The 23,049-nt window shown below is 35.3% G+C and overlaps 4 protein-coding genes across 4 annotated transcripts; all 4 read right to left on the reverse strand.

Annotated features, from left to right (window-relative positions):
* Window positions 1-883: 883 nt before the first annotated feature.
* LOC109005204 (monogalactosyldiacylglycerol synthase, chloroplastic) lies at window positions 884-6,326 on the reverse strand. Its single transcript, XM_035682736.1, has 8 exons — window positions 5,503-6,326; window positions 5,029-5,201; window positions 4,681-4,842; window positions 4,465-4,606; window positions 3,832-4,056; window positions 1,966-2,028; window positions 1,816-1,890; window positions 884-1,263 (listed from the first exon to the last, which is right to left on the reverse strand). Exons 1-8 carry the CDS (start codon window positions 5,998-6,000, stop codon window positions 1,027-1,029), a joined length of 1,575 nt encoding a protein of 524 aa, XP_035538629.1. The 5' UTR covers window positions 6,001-6,326; the 3' UTR covers window positions 884-1,026.
* Window positions 6,327-8,353: 2,027 nt separating this feature from the next.
* On the reverse strand, window positions 8,354-11,987 carry LOC109005206 (aspartyl protease family protein At5g10770-like). The gene is made up of 3 exons (XM_035695544.1): window positions 11,772-11,987; window positions 11,129-11,584; window positions 8,354-9,358 (listed from the first exon to the last, which is right to left on the reverse strand). The coding sequence occupies exons 1-3, from the start codon at window positions 11,965-11,967 to the stop codon at window positions 8,532-8,534; spliced, it is 1,479 nt and encodes a 492-aa protein (XP_035551437.1). The 5' UTR covers window positions 11,968-11,987; the 3' UTR covers window positions 8,354-8,531.
* A 2,678-nt stretch (window positions 11,988-14,665) lies between these two features.
* On the reverse strand, window positions 14,666-18,264 carry LOC109005200 (ribosome biogenesis regulatory protein homolog). The gene is made up of 8 exons (XM_018984009.2): window positions 17,987-18,264; window positions 17,525-17,675; window positions 16,866-16,917; window positions 16,632-16,760; window positions 16,240-16,357; window positions 15,301-15,484; window positions 15,098-15,211; window positions 14,666-14,987 (listed from the first exon to the last, which is right to left on the reverse strand). The coding sequence occupies exons 1-8, from the start codon at window positions 18,070-18,072 to the stop codon at window positions 14,799-14,801; spliced, it is 1,023 nt and encodes a 340-aa protein (XP_018839554.1). The 5' UTR covers window positions 18,073-18,264; the 3' UTR covers window positions 14,666-14,798.
* Window positions 18,265-19,777: 1,513 nt separating this feature from the next.
* On the reverse strand, window positions 19,778-22,051 carry LOC109005199 (peroxidase 46-like). Its single transcript, XM_018984008.2, has 4 exons — window positions 21,542-22,051; window positions 21,152-21,331; window positions 20,901-21,066; window positions 19,778-20,564 (listed from the first exon to the last, which is right to left on the reverse strand). Exons 1-4 carry the CDS (start codon window positions 21,776-21,778, stop codon window positions 20,149-20,151), a joined length of 999 nt encoding a protein of 332 aa, XP_018839553.2. The 5' UTR covers window positions 21,779-22,051; the 3' UTR covers window positions 19,778-20,148.
* Between the last annotated feature and the right edge of the window lie 998 nt (window positions 22,052-23,049).

Below are 23,049 nucleotides of genomic sequence, written 5' to 3' on the forward strand. Positions count from 1 at the left end.
CAAAACAATAATAATATTAAACTTAATATTTTAAACTTCAAAACAAAACACAAAATTCTCATCTCACCCCCCAAACCTACCTATCTCTTACCTATATAATCTGAGACGTTTGGATTCGAAGATGACTTGAGATGAGCTGAGATGGATTGTGAATAGTAATGAGATGAGTTGTGAATAGTAGTGAGATTTATGAGTTAATGTTGCTGAATAGTAGTGAGATGAGTTGAGATGAGCTGAGATGACTTACGAATTCAAACCCGTATATACATTTATTTAAAAATATCAAAATACAATTTTATTTATTTATTTATTTACTAATAGATGTAGCAGACATCCACATTAATGATTTATTTGATTTCTCATTAAGCAGATTTGTAAATAGATTTTTTTCTCCTATCAAATAGAGAATCACAATAAAATTTTATAAGTACCACTATGCCAAACCCTTTATAAATCATAACTTTACAGTTGCTATGTACAATATAAAAATTAGATCAATCCAATTTTCATCCATTTTGATGCTTCTGTATTTCCTTTTCTTTTTGTACCAGAATCCATTATTATTATTGTTATTATTATTTATGTCAAAAACCTCTCCAAGGCAGATCTGTTGGACCCACCGCTACAGATTAAATCCCGATTTCGTGTAACGCACCTTCAAAAATTACTGGTTAAATCGTTGATTTTACACTGTGATTCTAAATAATTATTTGCTCCAATGAGGTGTTGAATCTTAAAACCTTGAAGGGACCCAAGACCAAGACCTTCACCGCTTAGAATTTTGTACAGAATCCATTATTGATTATGAGAGTTTGACTTAAGTGATTTTTGCATTTAACAACACTAAGAATTCCCTACGTACAATTATCAAACGAAGGGTATGTTATGATAGAAAATATGAATTTATTATCGTTGACTGAAAATCATATAAAAAATGAAAAGGGCAGGAGAAGGGTCATGCAATTAATTTGCCCAATGGCGAACTTAACGGGAGACATGCACCAAAATTGAGAGGGAGCAATGGGGTTAAGTTGTACAGGAATAGTGAGGTACGAAACTTCGTTGTCTAACAAGCTCGTGAAGATCATGAACAATCTTGAACACAGCATCAGGCCGAGCCAGCTTCAATGCATTTAGGGACATTGCCTTGAGCTCGTCAGCTTTTGGACCAAACCACTCAGCAACAATATTTGCTATCTCTTTGGGCGATTTAGAGAACTTCCCACATCCGGTTTCGACCACATATGGTACGTTTCCAACCTCCTGGAAGAAGGGGGAAAAAAAAAACACTAGTAAAATAAAACAGAAAAAACTGCTACATTTTTTTTTTAGTCCCACCCACCCCCCCAACCAGACCATTAAATGACCATGATGCTCAAATATTTTGATGAGGGACTAAGGTGTTCCCATCATCTAATCAGCACATGCTTCTCTAACATAATCAACCACGTCAATGGCATTTATTAGACAATCTGACTTGACCATTCAGTACCAACATCATATCCATATAACGTAAAACATGGAAAATCACTGCAAATCATATGCTATATTTCTCAAGGAGCATTAACGTGGCCTGTAACCACGTGCAGCTCATTGTTACACAAGTAGTAACTTATTCAGATATTCTTCATCATCATGGGCCTTGTAAAATCTAAATCGTCAAGTTCATCGGCTATAAAACTGTAATTCATTCATTCACCAAACAATGGATCTAAGAAATTCTCAAAAGTAGTGGGGATTAAATTACAAGATTCCTGAAATCAAGTTAACAAAACATACTGACAGAATATATAGAACACGTTAAAATGGAAATACCTGGCCGGCAATGAAATCATTCAGAATGATAGGGAGGCCACGAATCATGGCCTCTGCAATCGTCCCTGGGCCAGCCTACAAAGGCAACTTGTGAGTAGATGGCTAGTATATAATAGAGGTAGAAAATGATATTTTCTGCTTGAAACTTACCTTTGTGATGATGCAATCACAAGCACCCATGCACTCCTCCATTTTGGTGACAAACCCCTTCACCTATAAATATAAGCAAGTAACCTCAGCCCGTTCTGTTTATATATACATTTATGCAAATATATTATCATAAACCAATCTACAGTACATATTTCATATACATGAATCAATTTAAGATCCATTAAGTGTTTTTCCTTGTAGAAAAAAACCATTCTATATGGCCAATGCTAATCACATAATTATCTTAAATTTGAGTGGCTCCTTTTCCCTTTTAGGAAGAGGGAAGAGGGACTTGAGGGGTAGAAGTATTGTGAGAGAGTTTGCTGGTTTCTCTTGTTTTTTAGGTGTTGGTACTAACACTTTTGCACAATTGTCTGCCTTAAGATTTGGTTTAACTTTGCGTTATGAGTTGAGCATCACCGATCTGGTTGTTGAGGCTGACTCTCTCATTGTGGTTAATTGGCTCACTAAAGGCTCATCTTCCCCTGGAATTACTCAACCATTTGGGATGATATTTTACATTTCAAGAATGATTTTCCCTTTAGTATTAATCATGTCTACAGAGAAGATAATGTGCTAGCAGACAGTCTAGCAAATTATGGTGCTATGGGACATACGGTAAGTTTTTCATCTTTATTTTAACTCCCTAAGCATATGATTGCCCTGGTCTCTCTGGATCGTGTAGGTCTTCCTACTATTAGGCATTAAGGTTTTTCCTTATTTTCTTGTCATATCTATATAAGGTTTTTATTTCCTTTTAGGAACTTGTGTTTGGGCCTTTATTTTTCGCCTCGTAACCCCCAAGTTTCACTGTATGTACAAGGTATTCTTCCATCATAAGCGAGAGTAATCAATAAAATTGGAGTACCATCCTCTTAAAAAAAAAAAAAAAAGTGTTGTGAGACTCAGAGTGAATAGAGGAAATCAGAAGTACGGCCAGTCAAAGTGAAGAGTCTGAGTCCTAGGGATCACTATGCACCAAGTATGTAGCTAGCGCCATACCTGTAGGACTACTTTAGAACTACTTTATTTTGGTAACTACATAAACTACCACATATGCCTTTCTAGAGCTTCAACTGGAGCTCCCAGATAATGAAATGGGTGCTGTCTAGTTTGATAGTCACCAGGTTTGGGATATTCTTCAGTCTATTGAAAAATAAAAAGAATGAAGCAAATGGATCTGATGTTAGAACAGATCATCATTGAGACATAAGGCAGAGAGGGCCTGATGTTAAGATCAAAGGATGGATTGGACAGCTATAGTATAGTACTTCTGATGATATACTTTGAAATGATTTGTGTTTTTTTTTTGGTCACTCTACTCACACACTCAAGGGGACTTGAACCTTTGATTTCACCCACTAGCCCATATTTTTGAATGAATTTCAGGGAGGTAATGTTGATTATCAATGACAATGCATTTTTAGTAATTAGAAATAATTGTAACAATTTCAAATGCAATTCAAAATGTCAAGGTATCATTCAAGCACGGTACAACTCTCTCTCTCTCTCTCTCTCTCTCATTTTTTATTTTCTTTGATTTTGTTTCGGCTTTTGTTTATATTTTCCAGAGTACGTTAGGTTTTCGTTCTTTTCCAGCAGTTTTTTAATGTGGAATCTAAACGCTTGGGCTTTCTGATTTTCAATTCAAGGGCTTCGATCAAGTACTTGTAGAAGAGTGTTTGTTTGGACCAAGAGATTGTTTAGAGGCATGTGAAAAGGGCCAGCATGTGACATTAAATACACGCAAAATAGAAGTGGCAATTCAGCGCCAATGAAAACTAAACCTTCAAACACAAACAATTTAAGTTCGAAAAGGCAAACTACAACCGAGGCAGTGGCATGCTTTTGGAGAGTGTGTAATACCTGGACAGGAATTTTCCAATCTATGGAAAGCAATTTACTCGAAAGCTTTTTGTTGCGGCCACAAATTACAAGCAACTGACCAATAGGCTCCCCGTGATTCTCATCATATAATGCACCCCCAAGTGCTCGAGCAGTAGCCTCAATGGGGCCCATCCCTTCTCCTCCTCCCATCAGCAACACAGCAGGAAGATTCTCGTCCATTCCAAGCTCTCTCCTTAGCTCAACCTATAGGTATTGAACGTGAAGTGGGATAAAACAAGTCAATATCACGGTGTTAACCACATTTATAACAGAAAACAGACATTAGTATGCATAAGATAACCATCAAATCCAACATGGAGAAGTCCCAGTCAACAACATATCAGAGGAAAGAACTTGTAAAAAAAATCGTATCAGAGGAAAGATGCTTTAAAGCACATTCAGTATGTAGTCAAAAGGCAATGACCACGACACCGAAAAAAAAACATGCACACAAAAGAAAACAGAAGGGGAAAAAAAGCAGGTCAGATACTCTTTTCCATGTGCAGGCGTACAAGGACCATAATTTCTTTACCAGACCTACATTGCAACAGAGTACAACTTCCATTGAACAGGTAGCAAAGCCAAAGAGTAATCAAAATGAAAGAAACCAACCTTTGAACGAACAGGCTTAACGAAGGAAGGTCGCACAGGAAGTCCATAAACCTTAATTTGGGCAGGCTGGAGTCCAGCTTTTAAGGCCCTCTTCGCTACCTCAGCCGATGGGCAATAGCATCTGGTTACAAGCTTGTGAAACCTGAAGAGAAAGACATCAAAGGTCAAGACCATACCATCGGAGTATCATTAAAATATATTATGTTTAGAACTGACCATGTAGGATGGCAAGTGCTTAGATCTGTGACTACAGTGGTGAAGACAATCTTCTTCAAAAGGCCCTTTGACCTCAAGATACGAAGAGGAACATGCTGCATCAGTGGATGCACACTGATAATAATATCTGGCTGGTACTTCATCAGGCCTTTAGCAACCTCTCTATTAAACCAAAAGAAAATCACAGAGGTAGGTTATTCTAAACGATGAGCCGCCATGCCTATGTAGTACAATATACATACAGACTTCAAATGTACCATCAATATATCCATAATTTTATAATGTTGCACAATTAATTAGCCAAGAAAGAACAGAAAGTATTATAGTCAGGGACAAACTGAGCCTCACCGAGCTATAAATGTTGAGGTCGCAGCAAAGTTAGATTGATGCACCACGCGGGGAGCGCTTGCATAATAAGTCATTTTCCACAAGGTTCCGTGTTTCACCAGAAAATTATAGCTCCTGGGAAGTTGATTAAATGGCCAAGGAGTATGATCCGTCCATAAATCGGTAATAAACACCTGCAACACGCACTCTTAACATGCAGAAATAATCAACAAACATGAAATCACACACCCACTGACTTCATTACCCAACGCCTCCAATTCAATTTCCGAGAAATCGTGGGGAAAAAGAGAAGATTTTAAAGTCTCTTTGGCTTCCTAAAGTTAAAATGTGATCCCAGTTAAACCAAATATACGAATGCGAACTTCAAGAGTCAAATTTCTAAAATTATGTTCTCTTCCCACATTTTTCTAAGCAACGGAACAGAAGAAACTGATTGAAACAGAGTCATACAGACTAGATTACACCAAAACTGACCTGATACTCATCGCCAAATTCTTCATGAAACGCGGCCTTTATAGCCTCAGCCGAAGCCCGGTGGCCCCCACCGGTGTCACTCATCAAAATCAAAACCTTTTTGGGGGTCTCAGCCTCCACACCGTTCAAGGTCAAGCCATCGTCCTCCGATACACCACACCCATCTTCTCTAAGCCCATTGCTGTCCCCCGAGCCAACCCGAACCGAGGCGAACCCAATTGGAATTCTCTCGCAATGGAACTTTATAGCTCTGTTGAAATCATTCAGAATACTCCTAATACCCGAAGCGCCTCTACCGCCCAAGCTCAGTGAGGCACGCAAGTTAAGCTTTTTTGAGCCGCCAAGGGGCTCGTAGTAGAGGGAATTGGAAAGGAAGGAAGAGTATCCATCCGAGCCTGAGTTGTGGAGCCTTGTATTGAATGCAAAGCGACCCAAATGGGATACCAAATCGAAGACACTACTGGTTTCTTGGGATACGGCGGAACCACCGTGATGCATGGTTGCTGTTTGTTCTATTGTCAGGAGAAATCAATGCTAAGATCAACCTACTAGTCCATGGTGGTCTCTTGTCATCTAAACCGCATGGGTTTCCACTAACGAATAGATAAAGGCAGTGGTAGAATGAATACAAGAAGACAAGTGAGAGAGAGAGAGAGAGTGGGAGAGCGAACAGAAGTGCAATAGCAGAGAGAAAGGACAGAACAGAACAAGTGAGGGGGCGTTTTGAGTTGTGGCGCAGAGAGAGAGAGAGGGAAATCTGGGGGGAGGGTTTGTGGCCACAGGGACAGGATTTAGTGCGAGAGAGAGAGAGTGAGAAATAGGCTTCGGAAATAACAACCGCGGGGGTTGGGTGGGGGGAGGAGGGGGAAGCGAGTGGGCTGGGTTGGCTTGAATTCGGTCATCGACTCGTCTATTATTTGTCGGTCCAATGATTCCTCCGTCAAAAATATTAAAAATATTTTCTGGTTATCTTTAATTTAATTATTGAGTAATATTATATATTATATTCTCACCATATTTTAATTATACTAAATGATATATAACATATTTATTATTTAAAAAAATATATAATAAATAATTATTTAATAATGATAAACATGTAACATTATATTTAATAATATAAAAGAAAAATAATAATATTATGTAAAAAATCTTTCTTAACTATTTATAAAATTTTAGAATCCTATCATTTAATATATTTAAAGTAATATTAGGTATAATAAATTTTATTATTAAAAATTTAATTTTTTCATCTAAATTCTATATTTATTTATTTTTTAACGTGATTATACGATTCTTATATACTCACAATTGTAAATATTATTTTTCGTATATTTATTCTAGAATTTTCTTACTATTTTTCTATAATTACGTATTTGCATGAACGATTTTCATTTTTCACTCCAATAAGTCAATCACATATTTTATATGTAATTTAATAAATCGCTTTTCTACGTACTCAAATATGACAACTTTACCCAAGCGGAAAAAAAAAATATATATATGACAATTTTTAAGCTAATAACTATTACACAGTCTGGTAGCATTTATCCATTGAATCGTCCAAACGTAAATTTGTCCTAGGATCGTAACAAGGTTAATTTTTTAAAAAGAACGGTGCTAGTGTATAGCCCAGCTTTTAACCGCTGGCTGTTATTAGTATAAATTTTATATTTTTTTATATATTTTTTAAAAATAAAAAAATATACTAATATATTAAAAATTATTATTTTTAATTAATAAGTAAAAAAATTAAATTAAATATATAAACGATCAAAATAAAGAAATAAACTCACGAGAGATATTAGTATTTTCCTTTTAAAAATACTTTTATATAAGTTAATATAGCATATTTTCTCATTCATAATAAATTTAATATCTCGATAAATATGTTTACAATTAAAATGAATTGTAAAATAGTTGGAGATTAAAAAAAAAAAAAAAAACCACTAAAATTTGTTGAACTTGGCAAATGTGAAATGAGCTGATCACCTAGCAAACCCGGTAGACTATACATTCTAAATCACTAAAGTCTTGACCTACTTTTGCCCAAGCTTTTGTTTTTGACTTGGACATGTAACACATGCTTGACGCATTTGTGGGTCTTTATCTGAATTAGAATCGTGATCCTTTTCATTCTATAGAGATATTGACATAAACATATTTTAATCAGGTCTTTCATTATTATTGTCTGATATTTCTTGAAAATTGGGGAAGGAAGTGACTTTAGAAGTTTGGAGTTAGGAACTAGTCAATGAAATGGCGATGAGCTAACCACATGGTTGGCTTGAGGATGCGATGCCAATGCCAAATATTGCCATTGAGGAGTAAGTTAAAAATGATGTGAACATAGAATAGAACATAAAAAGGTTTGTTTGGGGGTGGTTATCTTGAGGAAAGGGGAATGCAAGTGAATAACAACCATGTGATTTTGATGCAATTTTAGTATTCGAAACATAGACGTTGCGGCAGCCCATGTGGTGCACGTTCCACAATAGCACGTACGAGTGTTCTAACTTCCAATGCCAGCTAGCTCGTGTATCACATTATCTAGAAACGAACGTGCTATTTTCATTCTTCTCATAAATATTCTGCTCCAGATTAGGATGATTTGTATGATGATGCACGACGTTTTCAACGAGGGGAAAAAATAGTAATTTTATATACAATGTATATTGTGTTTTTTTTTTTTTTAAATGAGTATTTATAAAAAAAGAAAAATATATTCATTATTCTAACTTTTATCATCATCTCATCATTCTATGAAGTGGCATTAGATAATAGATTTATAAGTGAACTATAATAAATAATCTCTAATCATCTAATGACATATTATAGAATGATATGAGGATGATAGAAATTAAGATGATAAGTAGTATTATTTATGGTATGATTTTATTTTTCAATCTATTTATATTTATTTTTCGAACAGTTTATGAGATGTGTGATGATGAGCAGTAATTAACCTTTCTAATCCGTGCATGCTAAAGCCCAACACGTACGTACACAGATTATACATGTCTCTGTGCTTAACAACCACCAGGAACAAACCCAATCCTGCTTCCGCCAACATCGTACACCACCTCCAACCCCCTCTGTTGAGTATTCCCAAATATCGCCGTGTCATTGGCATTCTTGTTCCCAGTAAAAGCCAAGCAAACCTGAGAAACGCTTCGAACAACTAAGAACACCCCGAACTTGTCCATTTCCACGTCGACGCCACCTCTGAAGGAGAAGACTATCTTCGGTATGGAAATGGTGTTGCGATTGCTGAAGTCGTAGCAGGTGTCGAGTATCGAAAAAGCCTCACCCATCGTATAGTTCTTCATCGCCTGTCGGAACGCCGTCCTCAACGCGTTGTACGCCGTGGGCGGTAAGTATGTCAAGATTGTCCCAGAGTCGATGATCAACCCAGTCGAGAAAACCGAAGGCGGGATCGCTAGCTTATCTCCTGCGACGCTGATTCCAAGCAAGTCTAGGCCGTAAAATGACGATTTGGAGTATGATTTCGAGAAGGGGGTGAACTTTATGGTATTCGAAGCTTTGCCAGAGCCTTTCCCGAAAGTGAGGTGCCCTGTTGAGCTGGAGGTCGGGGGAAGGCAGTAGGAGAAGATGCGGCCGTACCTATTTGCAGTTTGTTCGACTAAGGAGAGCTTGTCGCGGCCGAGGCCGAGCAACCCCGCAGTGGCGCCGAACAGGCCTTTGTTATATTGACCGCAGCCGAATAGGAAATCTTTGAACACGTCCTTTGCTGTTAAGGTTAGCTTTTCTTTACCAAAAAATCCCAGCGAAAACGAGTTGTCGCCATACAGTACACCGTATACGCAAGTTGAGGAAGAGCAAGTGGGTTGATTTCCTGCATGCAATATTATTGAAAGAGAGAGAGAGAGATCAGAAATAAGTCAAGAGGAGAGTAGTAGAGTACTAATGGAATCGTCAAAGGGAATCAAACGTGAAGGGAAGAAAATCATGTGTTATATATGGATTTAACACACAAATGATTTCATCCATGGTAAAAATTTTGGACATCCTACCTTCATATATCCTCAACAAAGCGAAGGAGAGTTGGCATGCTCAGATTACAAACAAGCCTCAACAGCAGCAGATTGTACAGATTCAACATAGATGGATAAAGCCTCCGGATCTAGTTAATTATAAAGTTATTTGGGATGCTGCTATCAATAAGGAGAAGGGAAAGATTGGCGTAGGAGTGATTACTCCTGATGGAGGAGGGGCAGGTGATTGGATCTCTTTGTCCTCCCAGAGCTGTAAATGCTACACCTCGGGTGGCTGAGTCCTATGCAATTATGGTGGCAACTAATTTTTGTAAAGACATGGGAATTAATTCACTCATATTAGAATTCACTCATATAATTTGTCAAGTGCAAACTCAGATTGGAGCCAGGCAGGCTGGTTAATTGAGAACACCAAAACTTTGCTCAATTCCTTTGCTAAATGGTAAGTTAAACACACTAGAAGAGTCAGCATTAATCAAGCTGCTCATATTCTTGCTCGGGAAGCTTTATCTCTATGAGATGATTTTATAGGCATGGAAGAAATTCCATCTTGTATTCAATCCATTGTATCTCAAGAGATTTTGTAAGACTTATGAGCAATAAAATTATTCCTTTTATATATATATATATATATATACACATACTAGCAGTGGTAAACACGTTTGCCACATCTATCAAATTGAAGAAAAAAATAAAGTGTAACTTCAAATATTAAAATAGTCTATTGTATAAGAATAAAATTATTATTTATTTCTGTTCATAATTTATTATGAAATTTAAATTATATTAAAAATTCAAATTAATTATATAGTGTTTTTCTCTTAAAAATGTACAGTAAAATTTTATCATTTATTTAATAACGAAAAATTAGTATTTTATAAATTAAAGTTGATTTTAAGTGTATGATATAATATTATTCTCTTAAAAATATTCAATAAAACTTTATCTTTTATTTAATGATGAAAAATTAGTATTTTATAAATTGAAGTTAATTTTAAGTGTATGATAGAATATTTATATTTTAATTATCAATTTTATGTTAGTTTAAATCAATATTTAAACTTCTACCGTTAGATTAAATCTGAAAATTAAAGATGAAGGGTTAAAATTTAAAACCTAAAAACTAATATTTTTCCCCACTTTTACTTTCTCCCTCTCTCTCATTCCCCACGCACGATTGTGGTATTACGTCGCACACTGGCATTCACACAGACGAACTCAAAAAAAAAGAAAAAAATAGTCTCTTTACTGTTTATTACTGTTCATCAAGATAGCCTCTTTTAAATTATAGGAATATATATATATATATTTATATATAAACAAAAAAAAACAAACAAAAGCAAGGAAAATGCATGGATAATTTCTTGTACCTGTTTGACTGTTTGGCTGTTTCTCTTTATAGACTTTATTAATTGCTGCGAGGCTTATGAATCTTGCATATATACCAAAATGAAAAAAAAAAAATACATTTTTTGACTCCCATTAATTGGCTAATCATCAACATAATTTTCTGAAGTGACTTAGAAACCTGAAATTATGACCGCCATGATATTGATAATCTAGATCATGCATACATAAAGGTCATGAAATTAATAAGTAATAATCAGTACCTGGGCCAGAAATGAGCTGAGAGCACAACGGAGAGCTACAGGTAATATTGGTGTAAGTCGAGGAATAAGAAGGGTCGAAGATGGCATCGTTTTGGTCGTAGCAGGACCCGGCGCAAGGCTGACACTGAGTCCAGGTGAGGTCGCTACCGGTGTCAAATACGAGCGTCAAGCTCCTTTTCGGTGTGCCCAGTCCGACCGTCACAATGTAGTTGTTTGTGCCGAAAGATCCGCCAAGATTGGCTGGGATATTGGTGGAGGCCTTTGACCCTGACTTCCTCCTCAGAAACTCGCCGCCCAACCTCTTGGAGCGCCTGGAATATTGAATAAACTCCGCCCTTAATTGGTCTTGCTCCAGAATTTCAGCGTCAGTGGGAGTTTTTGTTTTGTCTTGGTTTAGTTGAGAGCATGGACCATGCTTGTGTACCACTTTCAAGCTGGACCCATTTCTATGAGGATCTGCAATTTTAATTCTTATTCATTAATTAAGATGACATTTTTATTATTATCCTTTCTTCTTCTTTTCATTAGAAAGAATGAAAAGATAGTAAAGGGCAGGAGTAACTAGTTGTAGTTAGGATCATTAGAATGTAAAAGAAGGCAACAGATGGAAATTTCTCTGCACATAGAGAGATTAAAAAAAAACCTTTGGTAGAAGGGGTGCAAGTAGTTGATGGTAGTAGAGAGCTGACTTGAACGGTATGAGTGTGGTGAAGAAGGTTCTTCTCTATTGTCTCTCTTCCTTCAAAGGCAAATCCAAGCCCCTTCAAAGAACAGAGAAATACAAGAGTACTAACGAGGAAAAGTCTCGGAAACGAGGAGGAAATGGTATTGATGGCCATTGTCTTCTCGCTCGTCTCTCGAGTGTATTGCTGGCATGGGCAATCTTATCGACTTTATAGGCCTTAGAAATAATTTTGGAAGACTTGGGTAGACTCCTCAAGTTGTAAGTAGAAAGATTATAACCTAACTTATGTTTACCATTTTCCATTAATTATTTCCATGTTTAGTGCTTTGAACTCGGTTGCATGGAGATTGGATGGAATTTAAAATGCTGAGAGTTTGGGCATTAGCTTTATCAAAAGTCTAACTAAATATAAAATATGATGAATTTCATTAAAATAGAACTGCATTAGATTAGTCAAAAAGATAAGTGTGAAACTTTAAATTACAGTAAATAAATAGATTTTTATAAATTTGAAGAGTTACTATTCACTCATCAAATCTATTTTTTATTCATTTTTAATCTCTAAAGATCTTTTTTATTCACATTTAATCTCTAACCGTCTTGTAATAATAATGTAAGAATTAAATTAAATTTTAATATATAATTAGTATAATTGTAAAATATGAAAAAAAAATAAAAATATTTTTATTAAAAAACTAATATTATATTATTATTTTGATGAATTTAATAACTAATTCAACATTGGCAATGAAAGAAAGCTGGAATCTGCCCTGTGCGTGTGTGAGGGAGAGTGTGAGAGAGATTTTGCAGGTTTGGGGGGTGAGATGAGAATTTTGTGTTTTGTTTTGAAGTTTAAAATATTATGTTTTAATATTATTATTATTTTGGAATTTAAAAAAAGTGTATTGAGATTTGAAAAAGTTGAATTGTTTATTATATTTTGTATGGAGATTTAAAAAAGATGTAATGATGAGATGAGAATTTTGTGTTTTATTTTCTATTCCAAATGGATCCCGTTTTTTCCTCCATGGCTCTATGCCTCAATGACTTGTTTTGGTTTTCAGTGTCCCACATTAAAGCGGAAGCAATAGAAATAAGAAAAATATTAAATATAATTAAAAAAAAATTTATTTATCCATATATAAATTATTGATATGTTAAAAATTATAAAATTTAAAATTTAAAATTTGAATTTAAAAATAAAAATAATAAAATGAATCTTGTAAGTAAAATTGTAAGTATATGTAACATTACTCTAAAATAAACTAAAAAAAGAGTTAGGCATGGACCCATTGCATCATGAGTATTTTCTCCGCAATGAATTAGATAGAACCACTAGGGAAAAAAGAAAGAATTTATTGGAATCAGTTAATGGGTGTGAATGGGAGATCATGACCCATTTTTCATTGAGCACAAAGTCCCCCGACACCATGAGAAGCATACCATATCATGAAGGTAATGGGTGAATGGGATGACCCATTTTTCTCTTAGCACTCAACTACAGAGGAAAGAAGGAAAAAATATTAGGTGTACAAAGAAAATTGTAAAAATAGGGATTTGCAACTCACGCGGGTAAATATTAGATGTATTGTCTATTTTATAAATATAGTTTTACAATCGATGCATCAATTTTAATTTTTATAATCTCTTTACAAGTATAGTACTTAAAAAAAAGGTTTTAATATATATAATTTGAAATGGGCAAGACAAACATGTTGCTTTCATGGCAGCTTGCTGGAGTCCATTAGTTTTTCATAAATTTATTGAATGTGCAGATTCTTACATCTCGTTTGTTTTTGCAGAGTAGATAAGATGAGATGAGTTAAGATTAAAATTAAAAGTTGAATAAAATATTATTAAAATTTTTTTTTTTACATTATTTTTATTTTGAGATTTGAAAAAATTAAATTGTTTATTTTATTTTATATAAAAATTTGATAAAGTTGTAATGATGAGATGGGATGAATTGTGAAAACAAACGAACCCTTAAAGGTCTAGAGATGGCATGCATGATGGAGCTCATCACATATAGATTCTTAATGAACTACTTTACTTTATGATGTTCAAACACTCCTCTTAAAGCAGGTCTTCTTAACGTTCATATTCTTCCCGGCATACCCAAGAAACATTCCTCTATTACCAAAAGCAGGAATGAGTTGTAGAAGAAGCGAAATGAAATATTTCAGTCTGCGTGCATAATATCTCAATGAGACCATCCCCATCCCTTCCCAGCCGCCGCTTTTGGAGTGCTGTTGTAAATCATTTTACACAGATCAGGCACAGTCGGTGGATATTTTTCAATCATTGCTTTTGCACTTTCATATTTCCATGGATCCAGACAAAATCTATAAAACCGAATAAAAAAAATGTTACTGTTAAACTAAGAAATAAATACATCATGGAGAAAAACGACGAATGAGCTGTGAAGAAGAAAAAAAGGAGAAAACCTGAGCAAATTTTTTTTTCAAAAGCGGGAACCTTCATGCCCAGCCGAGGCATGCTGTGCTTTAAAGGATCGTATACCATTTAAATAGAGGTATCTGAGGCTCCGAATGGTTATCACTAAGTGTGATCTTCCACACCATTTCTCCGAATAGGAATTTGAAAATGTATAACAACCTGCATCTTGATGCAGCACTCTGACATTCCTTGAGGGTATAGAAACACTCATGTACATATAAGATGCTCTGATGCAGCATTATAAAATTCCTCCGCAGTATCCAATGACAGAATTTCAGTGAACAAAACCTGTAGTAAAAAGTATCTGAAAATGTAGCGGTACAATAGAAGCCAAGCATGCATGTGCGTGAGTGAGTGAGTGAGTGAGAGAGCGAGAGAGAGGACTCAGCCAATTGAGCAAATTATGTAACCTTTTCTCCTAAAAAGTAAACAATTTTGCAGAAAACACTTGTTCCCAATAAACAAACTTGTAGTGACTGGCTCAAAACTACTCTACAAGCTTTCCAGAGTTACAATCAATTACTTTCAATTTGCCTTTGTTTTCTTGAAAGATCCCTTCTTTGAAGATGAAGATCCCTTCTTTGAGGATGAAGATCCCTTGTTTGCGGACTTCTTATGCGGTTTTGTATTTGGTTTCAACTTGCTTGAGGTTGCTGAAGACTTCCCTTTCTGGTTCTTTCGCTTCTCTTTTTTCACGTTGTACATGGTGACAGCCTAGATCCCAAGCATTTTAAGTCCAAATGGTAAGCATAAAACTTGCATTTGAATAACAAAGTTGAAGATTTAACTACCAGGGGAAAATTAACCGAATGGCTAAAGATTACCTTATCTACGTTGAGTATCTCGTGGGAATTCTTAGAGATTAGCTTGTTGAGAACTTTCTCAGTTTGCTCCTTCTCTTGTGAGCCTATCCCTTTTCCTTCCACGACAGGTAGGAACTGAAAGGATATATAGAAGATGTTGAACCACTCCATTACCGAGTACAACTTTTAGCAGAGAAGCATTTGCATAGGTAAAATTAACAAACCTTGCGATATTTCCCTTTATGTTGTGCAGGCTTTTCTCCAGGCAACTTCTTGTCAAATTTCCCACCACTGGCAGTTGCACTTGCTGCTATTCCAGCTACACTCACTAGTTCATCTTTAGTGACTTTCTTGGGTGCAGTCTGGGTTCCTGTTATAGGCAATGCTGTGGCAGCTAGTTGGACATGGCTGCAGAAAAAGTTTCCTCAGGTCCAGTGTTGCAATATAAGAAATGGAAAGATAATAAGAAAACACACCATATATTTGACCAAAGTAACTAAGCTAAGAACTAGAAAAAGTAGTAAGCCAAGAACTACTCCAAAAGCATTGTCAAGATGACAAAAGCCAAAAGGCAATGAGATATTATGGGCAAGAGAAGGAACTCGGGGACTGACAATGACTAGATTCATGAGAACTTGGGATAGTCCAGACTAAGTCAAGATGAAGGATCAATTGGGATAGTTAGGCCATCAGAAGGGACAAGAAACAGGGTTTTCAAATTGATACTCTACAAGGTCCGGTAAGTTGCTCTTGAATAGTTGGGAAAAGAACTTATGGTGTTCAGTGGAGGTGATTTAGGGCATTCCAAAATTTCACCATTCATTCATAATACTGAAAAATAATTCCATTGTCTTATTTGGGTTGTAAGTGTAACTGATACGGTGATGTTACATGGAAGCAACCCAGAATTCAGCTACTCATAAAAAAAAAATATATCTTGAAAAGGCTGACTAACTAGACACTATAAGCATCATCAACTTTGGAGATTGCATAATCATTGATTCACTCTTAAATTGCAAAGGTGAAACCACCATTAGTGTCTAGGGGAGTCCTACAGTACAGGGAAAAAAGGAGTGAGAAGGGGTAAATCAAAGGAAATTACTTGTACTGATTAAGAAAATATCTATACTTTCCGATCTGCAGAAAGGTTATAAAATACAAACCTTGGTAAAGCACCAACTTTTGCCGCTTGTTTCAAGTTCTGCAGCCGATTTTTATCTTGCTTTTCAACACGTTTCTTTTTATCTGCTTGCCTTTTAGCAAAAGGATCCTCCCCTGGCTCTACAAAAAGGTGATTACCATATCATTACGTAAGAATGTGATACGATATTTTGATGCTAGTAAATTAGTGGATAAAGATTATTGTTTTATAGTTATGATATCACAATTAGATATCATTTTTCAGTATAGTGATTTTTTTTTTTTTTTTTTTACTTATAAAAAAGTGTAGTAAATATTTTCACCATTTAGATAAAAAAAAAAAAAGTACCAATAGAATGCTATTAATTGCAACAAAGGATTCTTTAACACAGTAAGGTCTTGTTGAATTATTTACCATCAGTTATCTTGGCCTCAATGATAGGTATATTTTCCTCATCATTTGCCCGATCATATCCATAACGACGCTTCCAAGTACCAGTTGGCTCATCATATGATATCTTGTCTTTTTTGCGATTCTTTATACCTGCAAGGTATCTCAAAAAGTCATAACCAAGGACATCAAAACTTACCCATGAGAAATCAGATCTAATAAATGTATTGAGAGTCCAAAGATCATAAAGATACTAACCTCTCGCTTTGGCAAACAGTTCCCATTTGGTAGGAGGTTTAGGCTTTGGAAGCTGAAAATACAATGTATTCGAGATAATCAATTAATCAATCAAGTGTTCATGCCATATGTACACAATTAGCAACTGTATGGAAAACTGTACAATTTAGTTCTAAAAAATGAGAAGATAAACAAATACAGATTCCTCTACTAGGAACATGCATCTCCTCATATTGTAACTTTCAGACGTAGTTTCTTTCACCGGTCTTGAAACTTCCTAACCAACCAAACCATGTGCCATATCCACCTCTCTCAAAATAGTTACCAAGTTGCAGAAGCTACCATAATATATTGTATTTTGGCAACTTATAAAAAATATAATATATTGTATTTTGGCAACTTATAAAAAATATATATATATATATATATTGTATTTTGGCAACAGAAATCCAACAAGGTGGAAAGTTCTAACAATGCCAGTTATAAGCCATCTTACTTATATATGAACTACGCATTACATATTAATAAAAAGTTTGATCTAAGGTTTCTCCATTTAGCCCAACCAGAGAACGCACAGAAACAGTATCGATTACATGGTAAAGATGCAGCACGGATATACGAAATATATATATCTGGAAGACAAAATAGAGATACATATATAAATAAAAGGAAGAACTCACAGGCTTCTCTCTGGGCAGTCTTGTTGTTGGTGGGGGCAACTTGACGAGGGGACCATCTACGTCCTCAGTTGAAGGTAAGTTGAACAGAGTATTTGCAATGGCTTGAACTAATTCAGTGCCCTTCTCTAGACATTCCTTCACTAACTCCTCTCTATGATGATTGAAAATATTAACTTTTTTTAAGTGTAATCGGGTTGAAAATATTAATTAAAAACAAATACATAAATTCCCTACTCAAACCAAAGACGCAACGTTCTAAGCAGAATGATGATCTGAAAAATAAAAAACTTTGCAGAACACTAAAAAATGTAAGACAAAAGGGTTATCAACACATAGACACGGGATGAAATAACTTCCCCTAATATCCATGTACACGTTATTTGAGGCATTAAAACACAAGGTAATAGATTTCATTTCAATATCGTCTCGTGCATAGAGAAGCTTCTTTCCTTAAAGCCTAACCTGGATGAAGGTAGGGAGGAAAATTGGTGGTGAGGATTGAAGGCAAAGAGATTGCCAAGGTCGATCTCGAACTGCGACGTCTCCATCACAGACCGCTTCTTCCGTGGCGTGCTATTTGGTTTAGCTCTGCAGCCCAGCAACTAATTCAGATTTCAGAGCCCTACAAGGTATCAAGAGAGTTTCTGCGGCTCTGTAGAGAGAGAGAGAGAGACTACTTTCTAGGGTTTATTGGTTGGTTTGAAAGGAGATGATGAGTGCGGTAATACAGGCCGGGAGCCGGTTTGGGTTTAGTTGTTTTCTGGGCCTCCTCCTAACCTCATTTTTCCCCTCTTTGCGCATTACAAATTTTTTAGAAAATTCTTACCATTAATTACTATTTGAAAAATTCTATTTGTAGTTTTTAAGTAAAGATGGTATGTATAAATATATTATTAAATGAGAAAAAATATCATTTTAAGGAGGGATAATTTTATAATTTTATAATTTTAAAAAATTTTAAAATTAAAATAGTCTAGACTTACATTGCAATCCTCATTTGGAGACTGTACCTAGCATTACTCTTACTATTTATCGATCTACACTTATATCCCACATTCTATAAAAAATATTCTTATATTTTATAAAAAAAATTATAAATATAAAATATAAAAATAAATAGTAACTGGTACATATTATTAATTTTTTTAAATATTCAATAACTTTTCTCGGTAGATCTAAGCATAGTCCAAAGAATTTAGCAAGTTTTTGGATAAATTTTAGTAGGTATCACGTTAAGCCTTGTTTTGTAAAATATTTTAATTAATTTTTTTAGGCCTATCATTTCGCATTTGATAATCTTAAAATGTAGGGCTCCATTCAGGATGCTAACAAGCTATACACTAGAAGGCGTAAACTCGAGCAATATTTAATAGGAAAAATTTACATAATCTTTACACACCATATTTTTTTAATTTTTATTATTTTTTTCTTTAATCAAATATTTAATATATGAATAATGAATAGAAGAATTGAATTAATTTAAAAAAAATAAACTCAAAAAAAATTTTAAAAAAATTAAAAATTTTAAAAAATTATGGTGCGTAGAGATTGAGAAGTTGTGTAGCATTACTCTATTCTAAATGGTCTTTGCACGCTTAATGACACCGGCGAATGAAATTGTTAAGCGACGTTTATAAATGTTTTTTTTTTTTTTTAAAAAAAAAATCGGCAATTGTTTCTACGCATATTTACAGTAAACGTCGTCTACTTTCCTAAAAATAGAAGGAAAGAAAATCGTCATTAAGATATCGTTTAAGTTTTGAGTAATACTTTAGTACTATTTATTATTTTATTTTATTTTTAAATTTAATATTCATTATTTTTTAGTAATATTCATTATAATTTAATATTTTTTTATTATTTTATTTTTATTTTTTCATTACTATTAACAAAATATTTGAGATCACTTTACTGCTCAAACGCAGCTTACCGTATAAGAAAAGAAAACATTAGAGTCTCTAACTTGGTCCCCAGCTTTGACCGAGTAGTGGTAATTGATGATTTCATTTCAGCAGGCTTCCTCTCTGAAATGAAGAATGATCAATAATCACACATTAAAATAGAAAAGAAAAGAATCTACTTTTGACAATTGTGGGGTGGGAACAGTAGCCCAAAGTGTTAGGATGCGTAGCTATGAATCATGGTGTATCTATTTCGAATCCCTCCTCCGTCTACGAATGGTTAAAAAGTGAGGAATCGAGGAAGAAATCATGATTAGGAGGATATGGTAACTTGGACGTGGAGTGCTGTCACTTTGTCAAATCAATTTATTAGCTTCAGCAAAATATACAAGTATTCAAGCCATTGATGATGATTCGCGCACACAGCAGAACACGACATGAGAGGTATTGTTTCCCCTCACAAAAGGCAGTCACTCTCTTCAATATATTATACTTAAAAGGAAAAAAAAAAAAAAGCGATATTACTTATGCAATTACAAAGCATAGATAGGACCGACAATATTCAGTCTCTCCACACTACTCTTAAAAACGAGCCTCACCTGTGTTGTTGTGTTCCCAAACACAGCAAGAAGAAATTCAAGCAGAAACACACGAACATGATCAACAAGAGGACTTACAACTCAAAACAAGACGTCTTACTAATTAAGCAAATTATCCATGTCTTTACGTGTTTGTTGCTGAACAAGATCTTCGAATTTCACCTTCGTCACCTGTTTTCACTCCAATGCTAGTAAGCTTAAAAAATGACTGACCCCAACTCTCGAAAAAACCAACTTGGTCATTTGCGAAATCCTCTACTTGTTTCCTGGTTCTTTCATCGTTGAAGAGAACAGAATCTGATTGGAATAGCCCTCTATGGGATAAAAGATTTCGGTAGTACTGGTTGTCAAACATGAAGGATGTATCGGGATCATTATTAACGAGTACAGAAGGGCTCGAATCTGCAGGGCATTGTTTGATTAACTCGTCTGCATAAGTACTGTTAAGGGATGTGTCAATGAGTGTGAGCTTCCCTTTGGAGTCCTTTTGAAATCGATCACTGAATGCACTGCAATGAGCTGTTCCAATGGTGTGAGCTCCTGCAGAGCCAAAAGCATCACTTCTATTACTGCACAGTCATTGATTGTGATAATAAGTACCTACATTGCAAGACAACCTAAACATATATGCATGTAGTTTTCAATATGCATTACCCCAAAAGACTTAGCTCCTGGTGGAAATTTTCATTTGCAGTGAGCTGGTAGTTGTAAATGTAGTGGAAAAGACTCAAATTCTCAGCTATTCGGAACTGAAAATGGAAAAACTATGAACCTACTCATTTGCCATGACTTACAAATAATAAATGAACTACTTGGGAGAATTTTCCCTGTAAGACTGGTAATCCAGATCTTTCTGTCTTATTATTGTAATATTACCTGAAAGGGTCACAAGGTCATTTAAGGACATCCCTTTAGAAGAGAAGAGCTTTATCATCTCATCCACTGAAAAACTCGTATCAACAATATTGGGCCTGACGTTTGAAGCTGCTGAAACCATCCCATCTCTCCTACCTGTTGGAATCTGAATTGCTGGTCCGCCAGCCTGTTTCCAAGCTTTCATGAATAAGAACATTGGGAAATTAAAGTAAAGAGGGACAACACAAGTATTTTGATGAGGGAGGTTTTACCATCTCAACAGCATCTCTAGCAGCCAAAACAACAATATCAGCGCAAGAAACAGTTCCTGGACAGAAGATTTCGAGCACTCTTTTAGCCGAATCTATTACAGAAAATCCTCCGAGAGATCTGTTTGCTGGATCACTTTGCTCTGTCCCGTTTCCTTGCAACAGCACAGATGCATCACAACCCTACGAATCATGACAAACAGGACATGGCGAGGCTTGAGTGTCTTGACTGGTTAATCTCGAAATACTCTGATTACTATTATTATTTTTAACTTATTTCGAAAATCGGCCATTCTAAAGAAATGGTCTGAATATTATATTAAAAGAATGCATTATTCCTAGAAGTTGCCTACTGAGCACATCCTAGGTTAGATTTAAACAAAAAGGACTCACCTCCACGAAGCAATCGTGGAACAGCAAGCGAAGGAGTTTCCCAGGGATAGTTGGGTCGACAGAAGAAGCTGATCTCACTGTGTTTCTGACCATAAACTCAGCAGAAGGACATGAAGCTGCATAGAATGTAAATGAGAGATTGGCAGAAGAAGAAGAAGAATAAGAAGGGGAAGCAGCAACTGAGTGCAGAACAACAATGAAGAGTAGCACAGAAAAAACATCAGGTCTTGTCTCCATAAGGGTCCTTGCTTTTCTGGGAGTCGAAGCAGATCACAATAAGTAATTGTAAACGCGTGATATTTCAGTCTGATCTTTCTTCTTATTAGAAAACATCTAATAGAGAGTGAAAGGCGACCACCCAACTGGCCATGCAATACTGCATATATCACTATTTAAAGCTGCATTAATGTGGTTTGGTGATGTCAGGAGGACAGGTAGATGAGTTCACGTTATGTAGAATTCCAGTGTCAGAATAAACAGAAGATGATCTCCCATCTCTCTTCAAGTATTTAAGATGATTTTAACGTCTCTTATATAGCTGTCGCCATATCTGTGGGTCGTAGATTTGTTGTGGGTGGGGGGGTTGTAAAATGCTGAATTTGTCCTTCCGAAGATTTTCTACCATTTCCACCAATGTCGCATTCGCAAAGCTACAAACTACAAACGCGCGATCTTAAATGGCTGTAAACTCTTGCTTTGTGACAAAGATGCCGACTTGGTTTTTCATGATATTTACAGTTCTAAATTGTGCAAGTTCACTCCCTTTAAAAAAAAAATTGGATAAGTCTAATAAACACATGAAAAAATAATTTTTTTTAATACTAAATTTCATTTTTTTTAAAAATAAGTAAACAAGACTTGCATGCTAAGAATCTACTTAGCAATATTAATACTCTAATTTCAGAATCTTGAAAACCCGATTCCGGGAATAGCAAGATCTGAATCTCGTAGAAGAATATCACCGAGTCATAATGCAAGGCCCTATAATCTAATTTACTTAGCTTTGAACAACAAATTACTACTGACTTAACGTGCCATCTAGATCCCGCTTTGTTTTTTGTTTTATTTTTAATAATATTTTCATTTATTTTCAATAATGTACGATTCAAAGCAGACACCATTACCAATAGACAGATTCAATACTTATTGGATAAATATGATATGGCCTCAGGGCAGTGGATTAATAGAGAAAAGATTGCTATGGTGTTCAGTATAAATACAACAGCTGAGACAAAAGAGGAAATCATGTTATTATGGGGTGGAGGCAGTGTTCAACAGTATGAAAAGTATTTAGATCTATCACCCATGGTTGGCAAGGCTAAGGCTTTTTCTAGGATTAAGCATCAAGTGTGGCAAAAATTGCAAACTTGGAAAGAAAAACATATATCCCAAGGAGGTAAAGAGGTTCAACTCAAAAGTTGTTGTTTTGTCTATCCCTACTTATACCATGAGTTGTTTAAGTTACCTGATGGTTTATGCAAGGAGTTGGAGGGGATGATGGCACAGTT

Source organism: Juglans regia, chromosome 11, assembly GCF_001411555.2.
Source record: "Juglans regia cultivar Chandler chromosome 11, Walnut 2.0, whole genome shotgun sequence".
Classification (NCBI taxonomy): domain Eukaryota; kingdom Viridiplantae; phylum Streptophyta; class Magnoliopsida; order Fagales; family Juglandaceae; genus Juglans; species Juglans regia.